Source organism: Pan paniscus, chromosome X (assembly GCF_029289425.2).
Source record: "Pan paniscus chromosome X, NHGRI_mPanPan1-v2.0_pri, whole genome shotgun sequence".
In the NCBI taxonomy this organism is placed as follows: domain Eukaryota; kingdom Metazoa; phylum Chordata; class Mammalia; order Primates; family Hominidae; genus Pan; species Pan paniscus.
This window is the reverse complement of record NC_073272.2, coordinates 49,096,966-49,120,017: the sequence shown is the minus strand read 5'-3', so window position 1 is coordinate 49,120,017 and position 23,052 is coordinate 49,096,966. Positions and strand designations below refer to the sequence as shown.

At 42.6% G+C, this 23,052-nt stretch overlaps 2 protein-coding genes and 1 pseudogene across 24 annotated transcripts in view; 1 reads left to right on the top strand and 2 right to left on the bottom strand.

The window, feature by feature from the left end:
• Nucleotides 1-23,052, bottom strand: part of LOC134729774 (uncharacterized) — a 40,180-nt gene that overhangs the window by 15,328 nt on the left and 1,800 nt on the right. The window contains exons 2-3 of the mRNA XM_063601588.1: nucleotides 7,932-8,178; nucleotides 7,383-7,837 (exon numbers count right to left, since the gene is read on the bottom strand). Of these exons, the coding sequence (XP_063457658.1) occupies nucleotides 7,383-7,837; nucleotides 7,932-8,178 (702 nt within the window). The remainder of the gene's footprint in view (nucleotides 1-7,382; nucleotides 7,838-7,931; nucleotides 8,179-23,052) is intronic.
• The window catches only part of ZNF41 (zinc finger protein 41), a 38,194-nt gene continuing 22,612 nt past the window's right edge, over nucleotides 7,471-23,052 (top strand). For 5 of the 23 annotated variants that reach the window (XM_008964543.6, XM_063601691.1, XM_003812136.7 and 2 more), the window contains exon 1: nucleotides 7,827-8,251. The gene's annotated coding sequence lies outside the window, so the exon portion shown is untranslated. Of the gene's footprint in view, nucleotides 7,610-7,780; nucleotides 8,252-22,815; nucleotides 22,914-23,052 lie in introns of those variants that run through there. The other 18 variants (XM_055106190.2, XM_057301055.2, XM_063601690.1 and 15 more) reach the window with 9 other exon arrangements.
• Nucleotides 14,961-15,132, bottom strand: LOC112438589 (small nucleolar RNA SNORA51; annotated as a pseudogene).

Here is a 23,052-nt window from a genome sequence, read left to right as displayed (position 1 = left end):
TGTTGGTGACTTGTGCTTACTCATGTGTATTTTGATATTCATGGATATTTCAGCTATCTATTGCTGTGTAAATAAACCACACCAAAACTTAGTGGATTAATAACTATTTTATTGCTCACGAATCTGGGCATGGCTCAGTGGGGATGGCTCGTTTCTTCTTCTTCTTTTTTTTAAGAGGTGGGATCTTGTTCTGTTGACCATTGGAGTACAGTAGTGCGATCATAGCTCACTGCAGCCTCAAAATCCTGGGCACAGCAATCCTCCCACCTCAGCCTCCTGAGTAGCTGGGACTACCAGCATGTGCCACTGTGCCTGACTAATATATTTTAGTAGAGATGAGGTCTTGCTTTGCTACCCAGGCTGGTCTCAAACTCCTTGCTTCACTGCTTCAGATGATCTGCCTGCTTCGGCCTACCAAAGTGCTGGGATTACAGGTGTGAACCACCACGCCCAGACTTGTTTCTTCTCTATATGATGCCTGAAGAAGCTGGAATGGTACTGGAGGATGCAAGATAATTTCATCATACGACTGAGACCTCAGTGCTAGCTGCCAGCTGGGGCCTCAGTTATGTACATGGCCTATATTTAAGAGTCTCATGCTCTACCAACTGAGCTAGCTGGGTGGCTGCCACAGCGCTGCATGACCTATTTTTAAAAAGTGTCTCATCTTCCAGGACCTCTGTCTTCAGAAGGACAGCACGGACCTCTTTACAGGGTATCTTGATTCCCCTCTCACTAAAGCAAAAGTTCAATGTCTTTTAAGGTTGGGCTCAGAAGTCCCAGAATGCCATTTCTACCATACCTTATTGGTCAAATGGAACACAAGGTCAGCCCAGACACAAAGGATGAAAAAATAGGCACCATGTCTTGATGGGAGGGTGGCAAACACATACAGGGTTGGAAATACAGCTGGCAGCCCTATCTGCAGAAAATCTGCCACACTGGGGACACTGTGTCTACTGGCCTCACCGTAAATATTACCCATGGGTTTTGATTTTGTCATCTGGTTGCTCTGTCTGTATGCTGGCATAACAAGAGAGTGAAAACTACGCTGTTGCCATCATGCTTCCAGCGTCTCTTCTAATTAAAAAAAAAAAAATCTCAGAAAAAAAAAGATCTGTTCTTTTCTAAGAACAGAAATTTTGGGTGAGGGCAGAATGAAGAGGTAAAAACATTCTAAATGGTTCATTCTCCTGAGAAATTAGGAGTAAAGGCCAGTAACACACGTGTGTGTGTGTGTGTGTGTGTGTGTGTGTGTGTATGTGCACCCATGTGTGTGCTTAATCTACCAATAGAGAAAATGTGAATTATGCTTATAAGGAATGGAAAGATAATCATCAGAAGAATTGATAAGCAGAGTAGAACTTCCAAATTACTAAGGGAGGGAGAAGGGGAATAAACAGAAGCTTGAGAGAGCCAACAAATGTAAGAAAATTGAAAAGGTGGAAACAATAACAAAATCGAAAAAAGGAAACAAAGTCCGATGGAACACACAAAAACAGGCATATCACTGATAAACTGAATGGATTGGGTTCTCCTATAAGAGAGGGACTGTAACATTGGGTTATAAAACAAAAGTTATGTGTTATTTACTAGAAGCACTTTTTTTTTTTTTTGAGATGGAGTTTTGTTCTTGTTGCCTGGGCTGGAGTGCAATGGCGTGATCTCGGCTCACTGCAACCTCCGCCTCCTGGGTTCAAGCAATTCTCCTGCCTCAGCCTCCCAAATAGCTGGGATTACAGGCATCCGCCACCACGCCCGGCTAATTTTGTATTTTTAGTAGAGACAGGGTTTCTCTATGTTGGTCAGGCTGGTCTCGAACTCCTGACCTCAGGTGATCCACCCACCTCGGCCTCCCAAAGTGCTGGGATTACAGGCATGGGCCACCACGCCCAGCCTAGAAGCACATTTAAAATAAAGAGACTGGGGCTGGGTGTGGTGGCTCATGCCTGTAATCCCAGCACTCTGGGAGGCTGAGGCAGGTGAATCACCTGAGGTCAGGAGTTCGAGACTAGCCTGGCCAACATGGTGAAACCCTGTCTCTACTAGAAATACAAAAATGAGCTGGGCATGGTAGCAGGCACCTGTAATCCCAGCTACTTGGGAGGCTGAGGCAGGAGAATCACTTGAACCCAGGAGGCGGAGGTTGTAGTGAGCTGAGATCACGCCACTGCACTCTAGCCTGGGCAATAGAGTGAGACTCAGTCTAAAAATAACAATAATAATAAAATAAAGAGACTGGAGGGGCAGGGTGGCTCACGCCTGTAATCGCAGGACTTTGAGAGGCCAAGATGGGAGGATCACTTGAAGCCGGGAGTTTGAGACCAGACTGGGACCTCATCTCTATAAAAATAAAAATTAGCCTGGCATGGTGATGTATATCTGTAGTCCCAGCTTCTCAGGAGGCTGAAGCACGAGAATCACTTGAACCCGGGAGGTGGAGGCTGCAGTGAGCTGAGATGTCACCACTGCACTCCAGCCTGGGTGACAGAGCGAGACTCTGTCTCAAAAAAAAAAAAAAAAAAAAAAGAAAACTACTTAAAATGGACAACACTATTTTCCAAAATTTGCCAGAAAACTTTATACTAAACGGTAAAATGTTTACACCATTTCCATGAACACTGGCAACAAGATAGGGATGTTTTCTATCACATCTATTACTCAACATTATTTTGAAGGATTTATCTCAGCATTGTCCAATACAACTGAGGCTCTATTTCAGCATTGTCCAATACAGCATTGTCCATCATTCTGCAATGATGGAAATGTTTCTATATTTAGCATCATCCAGTACAGTAGCCACTAGCCATATGTGGGTACTGAGCACTTGAAATGTGGCTAGGCAACTGACAAACCGAATTTTAAGTTTTATTTAACTTAAATTTAAACAGCAGGCCAGGTGTGGTGGCTCATGCCTGTAATCCCAGCACTTTGGGAGGCCAAGGCAGGTGGATCCCTTAAGGTCAAGAGTCTGAGATCAGTCTGGGCAACATGGTGAAATCAAGTCTCTACAAATACAAAAATTAGCTGGGCGTGGTGGTACATGCCTGTAGTCCCAGCTACTTGGAGGGCTGAGGTGAGGGGATCACCTGAGCCTGGGAGGTAGAGGCTGCAGTGAGTAGAGATCGTGCCACTACACTCCAGCCTAGGTGACAGAGTGAGACCCTGTCTCAAAAAATAATAATAATAAAATAAAATAAATAGCCAATGAGCTTAGACGCTACCTTATTAGACAGCTAATACAGTGAAAAAAGAAGAAATAATCATATCAAATGTCAGATAGGAAATATTATCTATATCTGATACGACTGTACAATTAGAAAACCTAGGAAAAAACTGTAATAAGAAGCTACCAGAATAGGTAGATAGTTTTGATAAGGAGTTGGATACAAGATAAAATTATCACCTGTAGTCCCAGCCATTAGGGAGGCTGAGGTGGGAGGATCACTTGAGTCCAGGAGTTTGACACCAGCCTGGGCAACATAGGGAGAACCTATCTCTACGGAAAAATTTAAAAATTAGCTGGGTCTGGTAGTGCACACCTGTAGTCCCAGCTACTTGGGAGGCTGAGGAAGGAGGATCATTTGAGCCTGGAAGGTTAAGGCTACAGTGAGCTGTGATCATGCCAGTGAACTTCAAGGCAAAATCCTATCTCAAAAAATAAAAATAAAAGAGAAAAGTATAAAAATAGGTTATTCCTATACTAGCAGTAAGCAGATGGGACTAGCAAAAATAAGTCTTAATGACAACAAAAATATAAATATGCAAAAAATAAATTTAACCAAAAAAGATAAAAAGATGATGGATTTATAAGAAAAATTATAAATATCATTGCAGCATATAAGACGTAATCAAACATACACATAAAATCCCTAGATACAAAGAAAGGCTTAATGTAATAAAAACATTAAATCTCCCCAACTATTATATTAATATAAATATAATTCCAATCAAAATAATAATAGTTTATTTTTTTTTTTGAGACAGAGTCTTGCTCTGTCACCCAGGCTGGAGTGCAGTGGCACAATCTTAGCTCATTGCAACCTCTGCCTCCCGGGTTCAAGCAATTCTCCTGCCTTAGCCTCCCGAGTAGCTGGGATTACAGGCGTGCGTCACTGTGCCAATTTTTGTATTATTAGTAGAGATGGGGTTTCACCATGTTGGCCAGGCTGGTCTTAAACTCCTGACCTCAAGTGATCTGCCTGCCTGGGCCTCCCAAAGTGCTGGGATTACAGGTGTGAGCCACCTCACCCAGCAATAGTTGAGGGTTTGCTTTTTTTTTTTTTTTTTTTTGAGAGAGTCTCACTCTGTTGCCCAGGCTGGAGTGCAGTGGCGTGATCTCTACTCATTGCAACCTCCACCTCCTGGGTTCAAGCAATTCTCCTGCCTCAGCCTCCCAAGTAGCTGGGATTACAGGTGCCTGCCACCACGGGTGGCTAATTTTTTTATTTTTTAGTAAAGACAGGGTTTCGCCATGTTGGCCAGGCTGGTCTCCAACTCCTGGCCTCAAGTTATTTGCCCACCTTGGGCTCCCAAAATGCTGGGATTATAGGCATGAGCCACCTCGCCCAGTCACAACAATTTAGTTTTGTTGTGTTTTTGTTTTTTTTTTTTACGGGGGGTGGGGGACGGGTTGGTAGCATTCATTTTGAAACTTGATTAAATGATTTTAAACTTCAGAGAATTCCTAGAAAATAAATTTGCAAGAACAAAAATCCCTTGAAATCAAATAGACTACAGACACAAAATAGAGTTCAGGTCAAGCTAAGCATATTTGTGAACTTATATGACAGAAGCAATATTTAATTCAGTGGTTACAAGGTGGTGTGTTTCATAAATGGTGCCAACTGGCAATACTGAATTTTACCTCATCCTGGTGAGCAGTGCAGGTCAAGAAATCCCCTTACTCCAAAGGGAAAATGGCTTTTCTGGAAAATGGCTTACTGCAAAGAACCATCCTTCCCCATATGACTTAGAAGTCACGGATGTCCCCGTTTACCTATGAGAAGGCCAGACACCCACTCTCCAAATTCCCATTCTAAGCCTAACTGCTTGTCTCCACTGATCAATTGGAACAAAATGCTCTTTAGCCAAACTTGAACCAGGCTTCTTTCCTACAAGCTCCTAACTCTGCTTGCCCCCGAGCCTGGGCAAGCATCAAAAAAAGTCGAAATTCCTCCCCTCCCAATGGACCCTGCTTCTCAGCTTCTCCTGGGAATGGGCGCACCACTGTGGGACAATTTCCTGGCAGACCCCACTGGCCATTCCCCCTTGTTTGTGCAGCTTCCTTTCCACAGGTTCTGCTTATCTCTGCCTGCCTCCTTACCCTCTACAAGAAAAGCCTTTTTCTGTTTGGTTTCAAGATGCTCTCAGGTTTCTGAGATGGGAGCATTCTCCCTTTTGCAATAGTCTGTCTTTCTAATTAAAGTCTCTTTTTATTTGACACAGAAAAAAGTGTGACACAGGCTTCTTGTTCAAGCTTGATCTTGATTTCATACCATATACCAGAGTAAATTCCAACTAGATTAAAGTAGAAAAAATTAAAGCAATAAAAACACTGAAATACATGTTAAGATTATCTTTCTATCTGGAATAGGGAAGTGAAACTAGGCAAGATGGGATATACAAAAGCCATAAAAGAAAGTTTAGACATATCTGATCAGAGGCTACATTTCACTAGTTACATATTACACATAAAATTTTTCTTTCTTTTTTTTTTGAGATGAAGTCTTGCTCTATCACCCAGGCTGGAGTGCAGTGGCCCGAGCTCAGCTCACTGCAATCTCCACTTCCCAAGTTCAAGCGATTCTCCTGCCTCAACCTCCCGAGTAGCTGGGATTACAAGCGCCCAACACCATGCCCGGCAATTTTTTTTTTTTTTTTTTTTTTTTTTTAGTAGAGATACGACGCCCGGCTATTTTTTTTTTTTTTTTTTAGTTGAGATGGGTGCTGGGATTACTGTGCCCAGCCCATATAAAATTTTTCTAATTGCACATTTAAAAAAACATAAAATGCAAAAGACAAAAAGAGTTTAGGGAAAAATACTGCAATGTAACTGACAGATGGTTAATATCCTTAATGGACAAAGATGTTAATATCTCTAATGTAATATCCCTAATGTACAGTGTAACTGACAGACTGTTAATATCCCTAATGTACAATGTAATTTGTACACTGTTTACAAATTGATACGAAAAGGAAAAATCACCCTAAAGAAAACTGGACAAAGGATATGAACATTTGCAAAAGAGAAAAGCCAAATGGCCAATAGACCAAAACAATCCTCAATTGCACAAGTAGTCAGAAAAATACAAAATTAAAGACAGCATCAACATCCAGCGCTGGAGGGGATTTGCCTTAATGAACTTAATGATTTTGCTGGTAGGACTAGGAAACTTTATAATCTTTTGGGGGAAGGAATTTGGCTATATCTATTCAGTAATGAAACCTGCAGTTAATAATAAAACTTCAAAACATAGGAAGCAAAAATTGAATAGCACAAGGAAAACCTGCCAGTACAGTCTCTCTCTCTCCTCTCTCTCTTTCTCCCTGCCACATCACCCCCAGTTGACAAGCTGAAGGGAATTATCAGGAAACACACATTTTAAAAGGCCCAACGCACAAGCTTGAACCAATAGAGCCGCAGAGTACGATAAATCCAACAACTAGAAGATACAGTGTTTTCAATCAAGGCACAGAACCATTTTTGAAAGCTGGCCTCGCACTTGAGCCTTAAGGCAAGTTTCATCAAATTTCAAACTCAACATTCTTGGGCCACAAGGCAAATGGGCTGAGAAATCACTAACACAGGGATTAACTTCTTGTTCGTTTGCGGAAATGCAAAATGGTGTTAAGACCTGTAACATTTTCTGCAGTCCCTCTAAATTCCTTCTTTGAATAATCGATTCCTAGAACAGGACGCGACGGACCAAGCTGGGTCAAACTGCCGACAGCTCCATTGGGCAGCATGTCCACCCCTGATGACCAAATCCCACCAAACGTGCAGCTGGCACTCGGCCGCCTTTGTTTCCTTCCCCTAGAATAAAACTCCGCTGCTTTCCCACGTTCCTGGAGCAGCAGCCGGAATAAAGCGCCCATGGCCTTGCCCTTTGAGTCTCGGAGGATGTTTGCCACTCCGACAATGGACTTTTAAATAATTCAGGGGTCAAAAGGCGTGTGGGGGGGGGGGGAGAAGAGTTACAAATCAGCACTTGAAACCGAACACAAACAAAAATCAAACAAATCCGAACTAATATAACAAATCAAAACTTTGATCTTTAGAAGAAAACTTCAACCTTAATGCTTCCAGGAGGAAAGCAGAAAGGATAATGACTGAATTGTGAAAACGAGCCAAAATGCTCCACCACTGATGTCACACACACCTATGACTCCCTGCCCAGATCCACGGTCCCGGGCGCTGAATCCCCGCAACCCTCTGCGCCCACAGAGGTTAAACTCTCGCTGCCGGCGACTTCCGCTTCCTGGCCTAAATCTGACACGCACGACTCCCCCCGCGGCAACTGCACAGGTTCGGTGACAGCCGAGACGCCGAGTGTTTCCCGCAGCCGGCCGGGGCCCAGGTCGGAGATGTAGCCAGTGGGGCCGCCAGGTGGGCTCCAGACGCGGTGGGCGCGGGGTCCCGGCCGCCGCGGGAGAGGGGTCGCCGCGTCCCACAGAGCAGTGCGGCGGCAGGGGCGGGGGCGGGTGCGTCTCGCGACCTGCTCCTGGGGGTGGGGGCTGGGCGATATTTAAAGAGGCGGAGGCTCCCCGGTAGGGACGGCCTGAGGCCGAGGGCACCCTGAGGGCGGAAGAGGCAAAGCGCCTCGCCCGCCGGGGCCTCGGAGGTGACTAACTACTAGAGGCTGCGGCGGAGGGGAGAAGCCTGGTGGTACATTCCATGGCCCAGTGCCTCGGCCACTGGAAAATCCCACAGGGGTATATCGAGTAGGGGACCGCGGGCTCCGCGGCAGAAATGACCGCCCTTCCAAGATGGCGGCTCCCGTAGAGACACTCCCAAGGAGACAGCCATGTTCCTTGCCTGAGAGTCACTGAAGGAAATTGGAAAGCCCGCCTCTCCTTCGACGCACACGCGCACGCGCACGCGCACGCACGCACCGGCGCGGTGTAAGGGCACCCACCAGGTGTAATTGTGAGCGAGCGGCCGTTTCGGAGCTGACACTAAGCATGTGCAGATCAAGTCCAGAAGCGCCAGGGTTCCTCGAAGCAGTTTTCAGGACTTAAGGCTCTGGGAGTGAGTTTAACAGACGGACTTAGGGCCACTTAAGCATTGAGATAAATATGGAGATGTTATGACATGGATCAAGCATTGAGATAATTATGGGGATGTTATGACATGGATTTTGTACTCGATGATGCTCAGTAGGATGAGTAAGGAGGCTTCTCTGGGGTCATTTATAGGGAGGTGCAGAATGAGTGATTGGGGTTTGTGGGTGAGTGATGGGTCACTAGAGAAAGTTGATGGGTAGCCTGTGGGATGAGTGTTGGGGACACCGGAGTGAATAATAAGGGGGTCTGTGGGGTGAGTGATACAGGGTCTCTAGGGTGAGTGATAAGGTATATGTGAGATGAGTGATGAGAAGTCTGTGGGGGTAAGAAAGGGCTGTGCGGGGTGACTACTGGAGGTCTGTGAGGTGTGGGATGGGGTTTATTGGGTGATTGACCAAGGTTCCTGCTGGGTGAGTGATGCGTTTCTTTGGGACTAGTGATGGGGGGCTGTGGAATCAGATATGCAGCTTCCTGGGGTCAGTGATAGGTGGTCTTTAGGTCTGAGATGAGGTTATTTCAAAAACCTGCTTTTGACTTTGTTGGTCCTCCTGTATCTTTGTTTCTCTGTCATTAATATCTGCCCTTAACTTCGTTATTTCTTTTCTGTTTTTTAATTTTGTTCTCATTTTTAAAGTCCTGAATTTAATGCTTATCTCTTACTATCCAGTCATTTTATTTTATAATATAAACATTCAGTTTATAAATTTTTCTCTAAGAACACTTTAGCTCCGTGTCACATGTTTTGTTGTGGTTGCTGCTGTTCGGTTTTATTTTGTTTTGAGACAGGGTCTCACTCTGTCGCCCAGAGATGGAGTGCAGTGGCACGATCATGGCTCACTGCAGCCTCAACCTCCTGTGCTCAGTCGATCCTCCCAACTTAGCCTCCCAAGTAGCTGGAACTATAGGCATGTGCTGCCACACCCACTAATTTTTTATTTTGTGTAGACACGGGGTCTCACTATGTTGCCCAGGCTGATTTTTGTTTTAAAGATACAAGAATCTCTCTCTGTTGCCTAGGCTGGAGTGCAGTGAAACCATCATGGCTCATTGCAGCCTCAACCTCCTAGGCTCAAGTGACCCTCCCACCTCAGCCTCCCAAGTTGCTAGGACTACAGGCAGGCTTGCCCAGCTAATTTTTAAATTTTTTGTAGAGATTGGGGTCTTGCTATGTTGCCCAGGCTGGTCTTGAACTCCTTGGCCTCAAGCAATCCTCAAGTAGTCCTCCCACCTCATCCTCCCAAAGTGCTGGAACTACAGGCGTGAGCATCCGACCCACAAGTTTTGATATGTAGCATCTCCACTATAGTTTCCTTCTAATGTTTTCTAATTGCAGTTGCAATGTTCACTCTTACCACTGGGTTATTTAGATATGAGATTTTGATTTCCCAAAACGTTGACATTTTTGTTATTGATTTCTAAATTGTGGTTAGAGGCTGTCACCTGAGTGATCATTACGTGCAGGAATGATGCTTTTAAGTTCAATACATACCACCAAACTACTTTCCAAAACTTTTGTAAAATTGGAACTCCCACCAGCAACATATGAAAAGGCTTCTTCCAAAATCCTGTTCCACATTGGATTTTTTTTTAATTTACCCCATTCTGAGGGCCAAACACAAGGGTATCTAGTTTGCCTTGATGTGCATTTTCCTGACAACTAGTGACTGAACATTATTTCATTCTTATTGGCCATTGAAATATGTATTTAAACTTTTTCATATCCTTTGCCCTTTTTTTCCTTTAGGTGGTTTGTCTTTCTTACTAATTTGTGAATATTAACCTATATTGTAACTATATTTCCTCTATCTCTATATTTTGACTTTGAAAGGTGTCTTCACATTTGATTTTTAAAAAATCATCTATTAAGATATATCTGCCTTTTTCCTTTACAGGTTCTGAGTGTCTTGTCTTGCCTAGTGACTTCCTCATTTCATGTTCAAACAAATACGCCTTAAATTTATTTTTAATATATTTATTTCAATTTTTTAAAGTTAAATTTTAATCTAACTGGAATTTATTTTGGTGTATGGTATGAGATGGAATCAGTTCGTATATTCCATTTGGATAGCTAATTTTCCAGCACCAGTCGTTAAATGAATACCCTTTTCTAATTCAATTAAATGTCACTTTTGTCACATAAGTTCCCAAATGTGTATTGTTTTATTTCTGAACTCTGTTTAGTTCTTCTGATATATGTATCTACTCCTTTTTAAAAAATCATATTGACTTTAGAAATAGTTTTAACATCATGTAGAACTAGTCCCCCTTGCTTTCTTTTTGGTTGCTTTAATTAATTTTCTTGTGCGTTTATTATTCTTCTTTTTTTTTTGAGATGGAGTCTTGCTCTGCTGTCACCTAGCCTGGAGTGCAGTGGCGCAATCTTGGCTCACTGCGACCTCCACCTCCCGTGTTCAAGCAATTCTCCTGCCTCAGCCTCCCAAGTAGCTGGGACTATAGGCGCGTGCCACCCTGCCCAGCTAATTTTTGTATTTTTAGTAGAGACGAGGTTTCACCATATTGACCAGACTGGTCTCAAACTCCTGACCTCGTGATCTGCCTGCCTCGGCCTCCCAAAGTGCTGGGATTACAGGCATGAGCCACCGCACCCAGCCTTATTCTTCCATGTAAATGTTAAAACTATTTTATCTAGTTTCAAAAATAACCACTAAAACTATAATTTTTATAGTTTTCTTATGGGTCCAACACCTTTTTTTTTTTTAACAGTTCATTCTTAGATATTTTACCTTTGTTTTTATCATCATTGTGAATAGCATATTTTTTTTCTATTTCCATAGGGAAAATCTATTTTTATAATTTTATTTCATATTCAATCCAATTACCAAATTATCATATGAATGTAGTTGCTTTTTACAGTCTCTTACTTTTCCTAGCTATCGTATTCCATCCAATTAAAAATGATACTGTCTCTTCCTTTCAAATATTTATTCTGATCACCTCATCTTCTGTTGCACTAGTTAGAGCTTTCAGAACAATGTTGAGTGACATTTAATAGAGGGTATTTGCTATCTTGTTGCTAATGTTAATGAAAATAACTTGGGCATTTTTTATTTGAATGTGAAAGGTGTTTATTCATTAATCTATTCAATAAACATTTATTGAATACCTACCCCTTGCCAGACATTGGCTTTGCAACCCTGCTTGGCACTTACTAGCTATGATTTTTTTTTCTAACAGCTTTATTGTATCATTCATCTACCATAAAATTCACCCATTTAAAGCTTACAGTTCAGCAGTTCTTAGCATATTCACTGAATTGTGCAACCATCATCACAATCTAATTTTAGAGTATTTTATCATCCCAAAAGGAAACATCGTACCCATTAGCAATCATTCCTCATTCCCAACCCTCACCCCTAGCCACAGGCAACCACTAATTTACTTCCTGTCTCTATAGATTGGTCTATTCTAGACATTTTATATAAATGGAATCATAAAACGTGGTCTTTTATGATTGTCTTATTTATTTATTTTAGACAGAGTCTCACTCTGTCGCCCAGGCTGGAGTGCAGTGGCCGGATCTCAGTTCACCGCAGCTGCCGCCTCCCGGGTTCAAGCAATTCTCCCTGCCTCAGCCTCCCAAGTAGCTGCGATTACAGGCGCCTGCCACCACGCCCGGCTAGCTTTTGTATTTTTAGTAGAGACATTGGCCAGGCTGGTCTTGAACTCCTGACCTCAGGTGATCCGCCCACCTCAGCCTCCCAAAGTACTGGGACTACAGGCATGATCCACTGTGTGCGGCCATGATTGTTTTCTTTAACTTAGCCTAATGTTTTCAAAGCTCATCCGTGTTATAGTATGTATTAGGACCTTATTCCTTTTATTATTTTGTTTGTTGTGGTACGAACACTTAACATGAAAGCTACCCTCTTAAATTTGGTTTGTTAGTTTGTTTTGTTTTGTTTTGTTTTGTTTTGTTGTGACAGAGTCTCGCTCTGTCACCCAGGCCGGAGTGCAGTGGCATGATCTCGGCTCACTGCAACCTCCACCTCCCAGGTTCAAGCAATTCTCCTGCCTCAGCCTCCCACGTAGCTGGGACTATAGGTGCGTGCCACCACACCTGGCTAATTTTTTGTATTTTTAGTAGAGACAGGATTTCAACATATTGGTCAGGCTTGTCTCGAACTCCTGACCTCAGGTAATCTACCTGCCTCGGCCTCCCAAAGTGCTGGGATTACTGGTGTGAGCCACCGCATGTGGCGTATTCTCTTAAATTTTTAAGTGCACAATACAGTACCGTTAACTATAGGTGCAATATACAGCCAATCTCTAGAACTTCCCTCTTGTATACCTGAAATTTTATACCCATTGAATAGCAACTTCTTATTACCCCCTCCTCTCAGCCCCTGGCAACCACCATTCTACTATCTGTTTCTATCAGTTTATTTTAGAAGTACTTCATGTCTTTTTATTCCTGAATGATATTTCATTGTATGGATACACCACATTTTGTTTATCCATTCATCAGTCGATGGACATTTGGGTTGTTTCCACTTTTTAGCTATTATGAATAATGCTGCTATGAGCATTTGCGTACAAGTTTTTGTATGGACATATGTTTTCATTTCTCTTGGGTGGATACCCAGGAGTGGAATGACTGGTATAAGGAGTGAGGTAGAAATTTACCTCTTCCCTTTTAGGATTTCTTTTTGTCTGGGCCTGAAAGTTAAATTGACATACGACAGATCAACAGAGAAAAGTGTACAGATTTATTTAATACAAGTTTTATGTGGCACAGGAGCCTTCATAAAGAAATGAAGACCCAAAGTAGTAGTTAGAGTCAATCACTTATATACTGGATTGGACAAAGAATACTTAAGTTGTGAAAAAGCAACTCAGTTATAGGGGGAGGCTTAAAACATAAGAGTTTTAAAAAATTTTTTTGGCTTATTTCTCCAAGAAAAAAAGTTATTTTTCATAAGATCTGTACACAATTCTCTTGCTCTCAATTTCCTGGCCTTGATAGTAAGAATGTGGCATTCCAGCTGGGCACGGTGGCTCACGCCTGTAATCCCAGCACTTTGGGAGGCTGAGGTGGGTGGATCACCTGAGGTCAGGAGTTTGAGACCAGCCTGGCCAACATGGTGAAACACCATCTCTATTAAAAATACAAAAACTAGCTGGGCGAGGCGGCGGGCGCCAGTAATCCCAGCTACTTGGGAGGCTGAGGCAGGAGAATCGCTTGAGCCCGGAAGGCAGAGGTTGCAGTGAGCAGAGATCGTGCCACTGCACTCCAGCCTGGGTGACAGAGCGAGACTCAGTCTCCAAAACAAGGCCGGGTGCTGTGGCTCACGCCTGTAATCCCAACACTTTGGGAGGCCGAGGCGTGCGGATCATGAGGTCAGGAGATCGAGACCAGCCTAGCCAACATGGTGAAACCCCATCTCTACTAAAAATACAAAAATTAGCTGGGCGTGGTGGCGCGTGCCTGTAGTCCCAGCTACTCAGGAGGCTGAGGATTCTTCTGCCTCAGTCTCCCAAGTAGCTAGGATTACAGGCACCCACCACCATGCCCAGCTAATTTTTGTACTTTTAGTAGAGACGGGGTTTCACCATGTTGGCCAGGCTGGTCTCGATCTCCTGACCTCAAGCGATCCACCCGCCTCAGCCTCCCAAAGTGCTAGGATTACAGGCATAAGCCACTGCGCCCAGCCTTCTATGTTTAACATTTTGAAGAATTGCCAAACCATTTTCCAAAACGGCTGCACCACTTTATGTCCCAGCAGCAATGTATGAGGGTTCCAGTTTATCACATCCTTGCTAATGCTTATTGTCTTTTTAATTCTAGCCTTCCTAGTAGGTGTGAAGTGGTATCTTGTGGTTTTGATTTCCATTTCTCTAGTGGCCACTGATGTTGAGCATCTTTTCCTGTACTTATTGCCCATCTGTATATCTTCTTTGAAGAAATATCTATTCAAATCCTTGGCCTATTTTTAAATTGAATTGTCTTTGTATTATCAAGTTGTAAGAGTTCTCTAGATAATCTCGATAGAAGTCCCTTGTCACATATGCGATTTGCTGTATTTCCTCTCTTTCTGTGGGTGTTTGTTGTTGTTGTTGTTGTTGTTGTTTGTTTGTTTTTCTGAGACAGAGTCTCGCTCTGTTGCCTAGGCTGGAGCGTAGTGGTGCCATCTCGGCTCACTGCAATCTCTGCCTCCCGGGTTCAAGCAATTCTCGTGCCTCAGCCTCCCAAGTAGCTGGGATTACAGGTGCGCATCACCACACCCAGCTAATTTTTGTATTTTTAGTAGAGACAGGGTTTCGCCACTTCAGCCAGGCTGGTCTCGAGCTCCTGGCCTCAAGTGATCCGCCTGCCTCGACCTCCCAAAGTACTGGGATTACAGATGTGAGCCACTGTGCCCAGCCCAGCCTCTGTGTCCTTTCACTTTCCTGATGGTGTCCTTATAGTTTTCATATGTTCCTATCTTGATTTGTATTTTTCTTAGGAATGGCTCTTGAATTATGTCAGATGCCTTTTTGATGTAATAGCCTAATGGTGTTATTTTCCTAAATTGGTTGTTGTAATGAATGATATTGATATATAATGTGGATCCATCCTTGCCTTCCTGGGATAATTCTGTTGGTCAAAGGCAATTTTCCTTATGAGTCATGGTCAGATTTGAGTTAGTAATGTATTTTTTTCTTTTTCCTCAACTCCATGTCCCCCCATTCACAATTCAGACCAGGACTAGAGCCTGAGCAGAGGTGTATATAGGGTAGGAGCTCTTCTCTTTCTATACAGTCAGTACAAGAACAGAGAAGGCAGGCCCACTTCTTTTTCTATATAGTCAGTGTAAGAACACAGCCTGTGGTAAGCACCAGGAGGCCTGAGTTAGTAATATTTTATTTAGAATTTTTGCCACTATAAAAAATTTGCTTATAGTTTTCTTGTTTTTACTATATTTAACAAGTGTTGGTATTAAGGTTATGCCAGTTATTAAAAGGAAATCAGGAGATTTCCATTTTTTATGTGTTAAAATAGCATAGACATTCTCTTAAGTTCGACTATATACACATTTAGAACTGATGCCTTTTTTAAAATGGCAAATTTTAACTATTTTATTTTCTCTGATTATTGCTCTACAGATTTCTGGTGGGGGGGATTAATTTTGGTAGTGTATGTTTGCTAGAGATGTTATGTTTTTGTGCATCTGTGCATAATGCTTCATTAATTTACCTTGATCATTTCCATACCTGTGGCAATAGCTTCTTTTTTCACTCCTAAAACTGTGTGCATGCTTGTGAGGTGTGTGGGTGTATATATACATATATATATATATTTTTTTTTTTTCCTTTCTCTTTTACCTTGATCAGGGTTCTCATGAATATTTTGTTGTCTTCTTTTAATTTCTTTTTTTTTTTCAACCTCCCGAGTAGCTGGGATTACAGGCGCACACCACCACACTCGGCTAATTTTTTGTATTTTTAGTAGAGACGGGGTTTCACTATGTTGGCCAGACTGGTCTCGAACTTCTGACCTCGTGATCTGCCCGCCTTGGCCTCCCAAAGTGCTGGGATTACAGGCATGAGCTACTGCACCCTGACTTTTTTTTCCCTTTTTTTGAGACAAGGTCTCCCTCTGTCATCCAGGCTGGAATGCAGTGGTGCGATCTCGGCTCACTGCAGCCGGCACCTCCTGGGCTCAAGCAATCCAGCTAATTTTTGTTATTGTTGTCTGTTTGTTTGTTTGTTTGTTTTTTGAGATGGAGTCTCGCTCTGTTGCCCAGGCTAGAATGCAGTGGTGCGATCTCGGCTCACCTCAACCTCTGCCTCCCAGTTTCAAGCAATTCTTCCACCTTAGCCTCCCGAGTAGCTGAGATTACAGGTGTGTGCCACCATGCCTGGCTAATTTTTGTATTTTTAGTAGAGATGGGGTTTCACCATGTTGGCCAGGCTGGTCTGGAACTCTTGACCTCAGATTATCCATCCACCTCAGCCTCCCAAAGTGCTGGGATTACAAGCGTGAGCTACTGCACCTGGCCTTTTTTTTTTTTTTTTTTAATTTCTTGGATTGAACAGCTAGTTCATTTACCTTTAGCTTTTATTTTTAAACATTAAAAATAATTAGGCCAAAATATTCTTTTTTTCCTCTGCAACTCTAGTCAAAGATAAAATATTCTTTAAATATAGCTTTAGCTATGTCTCCAAATTTGTTATGAAGTCTAAAATTGTGTTATCAAATGCCATCTTCAATCCGTATATGTTTAGAGAATGTTTCTTAATTGAAATCTGGATTTGCTAGTTTATCTTTTTATTATCTATTTATGATTTTACAGGATTATAGTCAATATAGCCTGCCAAAACTGTAATTTTTAAATGTATCAAGATTTTTTCTTTGAGTCCAAGTTACATAATTTTTAAAAATTTTTGTAAACTATGCCATGGGTCTAAGAGAAGAGAGTATATTCATTGGGTATAGTTAAGTTATGTGTCTTAAGCCTAGCTTGTTGATTATATTTCTCAAATCTGCTTTACTTGTTTTTTGTTTGTTTGTTTACTTGATCCATTATATCATAGAAGAGATACAATAAAATCTCCTGGCATAATTATGATTTTTCTTAAACTTTTTATTTTAAAATAATTATAAATTCATAGGAAGTTGCAAACATAGCACAGAGCCCTGTATACGCTCACCCAGTTTTCTCCAATGATTACATCTTATAAAATCACAATACAATATAAAAATGTAGAATTTGACATTGGTACAAGGTGTGTGCATAGTTCTTTTTTGTTTTTTGTGGTTTTTTGTTTGTTTGTTTTTTGAGACAGTCTTGCTCTGTTACCCAGGCTGGAGTGCAATGGCGCAATCTCCGCTCACTGCAACCTCCGCTCACTGCAACCTCTGCCTCCTGGGTTCAAGCAATTCTCCTGTCTCGGCCTCCCAAATAGCTGGAATTACAAGCATGGGCCACCATGCCCAGCTAATTTTTGTATTTTTAGTAGAGACGGGGTTTCACCATGTTGGCCAGGCTGGTCTCGAACTCCTGACCTCATGATCCACCTGCTTCGGCCTCCCAAAGTGCTGGGATTACAGGTGTGAGTCACCGCACCCGGCCTAGGGTGTGCATAGTTAGTTCTATGTCGTTTTGTCATGTGCATAGATTCATGTAACAGCCACCACAATCAAGATACAGAACTACTACTCCTTTATAGTCTTTTTTTTTTTTTTCTGTGAGACGGAGTCTCGCTCTGTCGCCCAGGCTGGAGTGCAGTGGCACGATCTCGGCTCACTGCAAGCTCCACCTCCCGGGTTCACACCATTCTCCTGCCACAGCCTCCCGAGTAGCTGGGACTACAGGTACCTGCCACCACCACACCCGGCTAAATTTTTGTATTTTTAGTAGAGACGGGGTTTCACTGTGTTAGCCAGGATGGTCTCAATCTCCTGACCTCGTGATCCACCCGCCTTGGCCTCCCAAAGTGCTGGGATTACAGGCATGAGCAACCGTGCCCGGCCTACTCTTTTTTTTTTTTTTTAGACAGGTTCTCACTGTGTTGCTCAGGCTGAAGTACAGTAGGGCCATCATCACTCACTGCAGCCTCCAACTCTTGGGTTCAAGTGATCCTCCCGCCTTGGCCTCCTGAGTAGCTGAGACTACAGGCGCATGCCACCATGCCTGGCTACTTTCTAAATTTTTTGTAGAGATGGGGGTCTCACCATGTTGCCCAGGCTGGTCTCAAACTCCTGGCCTCAAGCGATCCACCCACCTTGGCCTCCCAAAGTGCTGGGATTACAGGCACAAACCACTGTACCCAGACCTTTTATAGTCTTTACTCCCACTGCCATCCCTAACCCCTGGCAACCAACCATCTGTTTCTCATTTCTCCAGTTTTGCCATTTTGAGAATGTTATATAAATGGAACCATACAGTCTGTGATTTTTTTTTTTTTTGAGATGGAGTTTCACTCTGTCACCCAGGCTAGAGTGCGGTGGCACAATCTTGGCTCACTGCAACCTCCTCCTGGGTTCAAGTGGTTCTCCCGCCTCAGCGTCCTGAGTAGCTGGGATTACAGGTGCCTGCCACCATGCCCAGCTAATTTTTGTATTTTTAGTAGAGATGGGGTTTCACCATGTTGGCCAGGCTGGTCTCAAACTCCTGATCTCAGGTGATCCACACACCTTGGCCTCCCAAAGTGCTGGGATTACAGGCGTGAGCCACCGCGCCTGGCCCAATGTGTGTGATCTTTTCAGGTTGGTTTTTTCACTCAGCATAATGTCCTTGAAAACCATCCAAACTTTTGCTAGAACGATAATTCATTTCTTTTTGTTGCTGAGTAGTATTCCATATTATAGATTTACTACAGTTTGTTTAGCCATTCACCTATTGAGGGCCATTTTGCTGGTTTCCAGTCTGAGGCTATTACATATCAAGCTGTAATGAACAGTCTTGTACAGGTTTTTGTATACACATAAGATTTCCTTTCTCTGGGATGAATGCCCAGAATTGCAATTGCTGGATCAAGTGATAAGTATTTTAGTTTTTAAAGAAGCTGCCAAACTATTTTCCAGAGTGGCTGTACCACTTTACATTCCTGCTGGCAATATGTTAGAGATCTAGTTTATCTGCATCCTCTCCAACATTTGGTAAAGACCAAAATTCAAAGAAAGGAAAATAGTTAAAATGTACCATTTTTAAAAGGTACCAGTTCTAAATGTGTTTATAGCTGAACTTTAAAGAAGATAATATCTATGCCATTTTAACACATAAAAATAAATTTCCTGAGTTCCTTTTGAAAACTGGCATAACCTTAATAGCAACACTTGTTAAATATAATACAAAAACAATTATGATTTTTAAGACTTCATGTGGTTTAATGCATTTGTGCTGGCTTTATTTGTATGCGTTGAATGATCCTGAAGGTTTACGCCAGTTAGTACTTCTTTATTGTTTCTTTTATTATTAAAAGATATTCCCCTTTTTTGTTAATCTGTTGAGTGCTTTGGACCTTAATTTCCCCCACGATAATTGTATTTTCAGACCTCCTTTCATTTTCTTGGTATTTGCCTAGTAAATTGTATAGTTTTAAATCCTCATTGAAATATAACATAATACAGAAAAGTACACACATTGTGCATATTTAGCTTGATGATTTTTTAACAGACCAGACAAACCTGCATAGCCACCACCTAGATGAAGAAATGTTACTAGCTCTCAAGAAGTCATGTTTTTTAGCTGGGTGTGGTGGCATGCACCTGTAGTCCCAGCGACTTAGGAGGCTGAGGCAGGACGATTACTTGAGCTTAGGAGTTTGAGGCTGCAGTGAGCTGTGATCATGCGACTGCACTCCTGGCTGGGTGACAGAGCAGGACCCTGTCTCTAAAAAAAAATTTTTTTTGTAGGCCAGGCGCAGTGGCTTATGCTTGTAATCCCAGCACTTTGGGGGGCCGAGGCGGATGGATCACGAGGTCAGGAGTTCGAGACCAGCCTGACCAATATGGTGAAACCCCGTCTCTACTAAAAATGTAAAAATTAGCCAGGCGTGGTGGCAGACGCCTGTAATCCCAGCTACTCGGGAGGCTGAGGCAGGAGAATTGCCTGAACTCGGGAGGCAGATGTTGCAGTAAGCCAAGATCATGCCACTGCACTCCAGCCTGGGTGACAGGGCAAGATGCCATCTCAAAAAAAACAAAAAAAGTTTTAAAGAAGCCATGTTTCTTTCTTTGGGAGGCTGAGGCAGTCAGATCATGGGGTCAGGAGACTGAGACCATCCTGCCCAACATGGCGAAACCCCATCTCTGCTAAAAATGCAAACATTAGCTGGGCATGGTGGCACACGCCTGTAGTCCCACCTACTTGGGAGGTTGAGGCAGGAGAATCGCTTGAACCCTGGAGGTGGAGGTTGCAGTGAGCCAAGATCTCACCACTGCACACCAGGCTGGAGACAGAGTGAGACTCTGTCTCAAAAAAAAAAAAAAAAAAAAGAAGCCACGTTTTTAAACATAATCATATGGCATTGCTTCATTGCTTTTTTGAGTCTGGCTTCTTTAGTTTAACAGAGTGTTCATGGGATGAGACTTATGCGTGTTGAGTATGGCAATTTATTCTTTCTCACTGCTGTGTAGTATTTCCTTGTATAAATATAACACAACTTGTCTATCCATTCTGATGTTGATGGGCATTTACATAATTTTTAGTTTTGAATAAAGCTACCATGAGCATTATCATCTCTTTTAGTAAACATATATTTGCATTTCTCTTGAGTGAGAGAGAACTGAAGTCAAATAGCAGGGTCATAGGATGTTGCATGTATTCATTAATAGATACTACCAAACAGTTTTTCAAAGTGTATGTACTAGTTTATGATCCTAACAAGCAATCTATGAGTTTTGGCTGCTCCACATCCTTGCCCACTCTTGTTTATTTCCCATCTTTTTCATTTTGGCAATTTCTGGTGGGATTATCTTATTGTAGATATGGAGGATTATGTGGAGGATTATCTTATTGTAGTTTAACTTCTATTTCCTTGCCAACTGGTGAAGTCGAGCATCTTTTTATAAACTTATTTGCTGTTTGGATATTTTCTTTGTGAAATGCCTGTTCCTTTTGCCCTTTTTCTGTGGCTCTTAGTGATTTCTAGACATTCTTGATATATTTGAGATATTAATCATTTGTCAAATATAGGTATTACAATTACCTTCTGCCACTGTAGGATTTGCCTTTACATTTTTAATTTTATCTTCTGATGAACAGAAGTCCTTAATTTTAATGTAGTCCAATTTAGGTATCCTTTATCAGGACTTAATATAAAGCACATTAATTAAGACTATAACACTGGTCCCAGAATAGACAAATAAACCAATGGAAATACAGAGTTCAGGAATGGCCCCCACATATATGATCACAAGGAGACACTACAGAGCAGTGGAGAAAGGATAGTCTTTTCTTTTTTTTTTTTTTCTTTTTTGGAGACAGAGTCTCACTCTATCCCCCCAGGCTGGAGTGCAGTGGTGAGATCTCAGCTCACTGTAACCCCCGCCTCCTGGGTTCAAGCAATTCTCCTGCCTCAGCCTCCCGAGTAGCTACAATTACAGGCGTCTGCCACCATGCCTGGCTAATTTTTGTATTTTCAGTAGAGATAGGGTTTTACCATATTGGCCGGGCTGACCTCGAACTCCTGAGCTCAGGTGATCCACCCACCTCAGTCTCCCAAAGTGTTGGGATTACAGACATGAGCCACTGTGCCCGGCCATGGGTAGGCTTTTCAATAAATGGTGCTGGATCATCTTGCTTCCATATGAAAGAAATGAATCTTGACTCTAACACATACCACATGCTAAAATCCTTCCCAGATGGACTGTGGACCTAAATGTGAAAGCTAAAATGATAAAACTTTTACATGACCCTGAGGTAGGTGAAGGTTTCCTAACAAGCCAACCATTAAGGAAAGAATGATCAACGATATGGTGTGTTTCTATCAAATGCTTCATTTCACATCTTCATCATTTTGTTTTAGACATGTTGCAACTATATTTTGTTTTTTAGCCCAGTCCCATAATCTTTGTCTTTTGTAGCAGAATTCAACTCATTTCAATTTCTTTGCATTATAACATACTTGATTTTATGCCTCCTATTATTTTTTTTCCTTTTTTTCTCCTATTATTTTTTGTTTACTATTTTTTTTTTTTTGAAATAGAGTCTCACTCTGTCCCCCCAGGCTGGAGTGCAGTGGCACGATCTCGGCTCACTGCAACCTCCGCCTCCTGGGTTCAAGCGATTCTCACGCCTTAGCCTCCCGAGTAGCTGGGATTACAGGCGCCTGCCACCACGCCCGGCTAATTTTTGTATTTTTAGTAGAGATAGGGTTTCACCATGTTGACCAGGCTGGTGTCAAACTCCTGACCTCAGGTAATCTGCCTGCCTCAGCCTCCCAAAGTGCTGGGATTACAAGTGTGAGTCACTGTGCCTGGCTGGTCGTGTTTCTCTTTTTTCTTTTTTTTTTTGAGACGGAGTCTCGCTCTGTCACCCAGGCTGGAGTGCAGTGGCACAATCTCAGCTCACTGCAACCTCCGCCTCCTGGGTTCAAGCAATTCCCCTGCCTCAACCTCCTGAGTAGCTGGGATTACAGGCACACACCACCACACGCAGCTAATTTTTGTAATTTTAGTAGAGACGGGGTTTCACCATTTTGGCCAGGATGGGCTTGAACTCCTGACCTCGTGATTCGCCTGCCTCGGCCTCCCAAAGTGCTAGGATTGCAGGTGTGAGCCACTGCGCCCGGCCTCGGTCATGTTTCTCTTTCCTTTTAGGTTTTTATTACTTTTGAATTTTGATTGTTTGGAATTTTGATTATTTTTTAATCAATTTCTGCTAGTAGTTGCGTTTACCTTCCTTACAAATATGATTGTATATATTTTCTATATTACTAAATCCAAATAATATGGTACCAATATCTGCCCATGGAAATTTGTAATTTGCCTTCTCCTCATTTCACTCAGTAAATTTTCCAGGGAATTTGTTTGTTCGTTTGTTTGTGTTTTTTTGAGACAGTCTCTCTCTCTCTCTCACTCAGGCTGGAGTGCAGTGGCACGATCTCAGCTCACTGCAACCTCCGCCTCCCAGGTTCAAGTGATTCTCCTGCCTCAGCCTCCCGAGTAGCTGGGACTACAGGTGCGTGCCACCACGCCTGGCTAATTTTTTATATTTTTAGTGTTTCACAGTGTTAGCCAGGATGGTCTTGATCTCCTGACTTCGTGATCCGCTCGCCTTGGCCTCCCAAAGTGCTGGAATTACAGGCGTGAGTCATGGC